Raw genomic sequence first — 2,500 nt, forward strand, 5'->3', positions numbered from 1 at the left:
CCTCTCTCGTCTCTCTCTCTCTCTCTCTCTCTCTCTCTCTCTCTCTCTCTCTCTCTCTCCTCTCTCTCTCTCTCTCTCTCTCTCTCTGTTTCTCTCTACCTCTCTCGCTATCTCCCTCCCTCCCTCTCTCTCTCTCTCTCTCTCTTCTCTCTCTCTCTCTCTCTCTCTCTCTCTCTCTCTCTCTCTCTCTCTCTCTCTCTCTCTCTCTCTCTCTCTCTCCCTCTCTTCTGTCTGTCTGTCTGTCTCTCTCTCTCTCTCTCTCTCTCTCTCTCTCTCTCTCTCTCTCTCTCCCTCTCTTTCTTTTTATTATCATTATCATCATCATTGTTATTATTATTATTATTATTATTATTATTATTATTAATGTTTTAATGTTCTTTCAGTCAACATTTTAAGGCTGAAAATGTTGTAACTCTTTAACCGTCACTATACTGAACTTCAATTACAATAAGCTATTCTTTTTTTTTTTTTTTTTTTTTTGTGTGTGTGTGGATGAGTGTGTGTGTGTGTGTGTGTGTGTGTGTGTGTGTGTGTGTCTGTATGTCTGTGTGTGTGAGTGAATGTGTCTGTGTGTGTGTGTGCGTCCGCATCTGTGCGTTAGAGTCTATGTATGCGCGTTTCCGTGTGTATGCGTTTGACGTCGACCCGAATCACACAAGTACTCCGGAGCATTCATGACAAAGACTGCCCAACCCCTTGACGAAAGCGCCGACGGGCCAGGACGACGCAAAGAGAGCCAACCAGAGTCAACCAGAAAAATCCAGACCCTCACGGAAAGCTGGACACTTGCAGGATAAGGCATGTCAGATCTACCAATCCCTGATATACATAAGCAGACAGAGCCATTTAGAGCGTGCGAGTACTAGAAAGAGCAGGCTAGTGAAGGGAAAGAGAGTATGAGCAGTCGGGGCGCTCGCAGATAGAGCCAAGCAACTGCAACGGTAGAGCCAGATACTTGTACACAGCGCCAAGCACTTGTAGATATAGCCGGGCACTCATAGATAGAGTAAGACACTTGTAAATAGAGTCAGGCACTTACAGAAAGAGCCAGACATTTTTAGACAACACCATACACTTCTAGAGAAATCTTTTAATCTTTTACATTTTGTATCAAAGCCAGGCACTTTCAGACGGAGCCAGACACTTCAAGACGGAGCCAGACACTTCAAGACGGAGCCAGACACTTCAAGACGGAGCCAGACACTTCAAGACGGAGCCAGACACTTCAAGACGGAGCCAGACACTTCAAGACGGAGCCAGACACTTCAAGACGGAGCCAGACACTTCGAGACGGAGCCAGACACTTCGAAACAGAGCCAGGCACTTCGAGACAGAGCCAGACACTTCAAGACGGACCAGACACTTCAAGACGGAGCCAGACACTTCGAGACGGAGCCAGACACTTCGAGACGGAGCCAGACACTTCGAGACGGAACCAGACACTTCGAGACGGAGCCAGACACTTCGAGACGGAGCCAGACACTTCGAGACGGAGCCAGACACTTCGAGACGGAGCCAGACACTTCAAGACGGATCCAGACACTTCGAGACGGAGCCAGACACTTCAAGACGGAGCCAGACACTTCGAGACGGAGCCAGACACTTCGAGACGGAGCCAGACACTTCGAGACGGAGCCAGACACTTCGAGACGGAGCCAGACACTTCAAGACGGATCCAGACACTTCGAGACGTAGCCAGACACTTCGAGACGGAGCCAGACACTTCAAGACGGAGCCAGACACTTCGAGACGGAGCCAGACACTTCAAGACGGAGCCAGACACTTCGAGACGGAGCCAGACGGGGGCACGAGAGCCAGGTGTCTCCGCGTGAGGGGGGGTGGGGAGGGTTCGCCCGGATCATGGTGCACGCTCACAAAGGACTCGCAGTGCACCCTGGGCAGAGCGCGGACACCAACAATGGCCCGGCCTGAAAGGAAGAGAAACATAAATAGAGAGATATGATGGCGTTAGAGCGTGGAAGAGGAGGAGGAGGAGGAGGAGGAGGAGGGAGAGGAGGGAAGGAGAGGAGAGGGAGGACGGAAGGAGAGGGAGGAGGGGAGGGGGAGGAGAGGAATGAAGGAGGAGAGGAGGGAGGGGGGGAGAGAAGGAGGGGAGGGAAGGAAGAGAGGAAGGATTGAGGGGAGGGGGAGAGCTGCTCCCCGCCCTCACCCCCCTCACCCTCCCCTTATCTTCTTACCTTAACACGAGCGTCGGATCTTATTACTGCCTTGCCCTCTGCCTCACCTTTTTTCCCTTTCTCCTTGCCCTTCTGCTCCTCCTTTCTGTTCTCGTTCTTATTCTTCTCCTCTTTTGTTTGTTTTCCTCGCTCTCTCTCTCTCTCTCTCTCTCTCTCTCTCTCTCTCTCTCTCTCTCTCTCTCTCTCTCTCTCTCTCTCTCTCTCTCTCTCTCTCTCTCTCTCTCTCTCTCTCTTCTCTCTCTCTCTCTCTCCCTCTCTCATTTTTTGTGTTCTTTATTTATTCGCCTTTTCCTATTCCCTTT

At 50.8% G+C, this 2,500-nt stretch overlaps 1 protein-coding gene across 1 annotated transcript in view; it reads left to right on the forward strand.

Annotated features, from left to right (window-relative positions):
* The window catches only part of LOC119583351, a 12,430-nt gene extending 10,598 nt beyond the window's left edge, over nt 1-1,832 (forward strand). The window contains exons 2-3 of the mRNA XM_037931824.1: nt 684-802; nt 1,117-1,832. Coding sequence (XP_037787752.1) covers nt 684-802; nt 1,117-1,832 — 835 coding nt within the window. The remainder of the gene's footprint in view (nt 1-683; nt 803-1,116) is intronic.
* The last annotated feature ends 668 nt before the right edge of the window (nt 1,833-2,500 follow it).

This window comes from Penaeus monodon, chromosome 17, assembly GCF_015228065.2.
Source record: "Penaeus monodon isolate SGIC_2016 chromosome 17, NSTDA_Pmon_1, whole genome shotgun sequence".
NCBI classification, from domain to species: Eukaryota; Metazoa; Arthropoda; class Malacostraca; order Decapoda; family Penaeidae; genus Penaeus; species Penaeus monodon.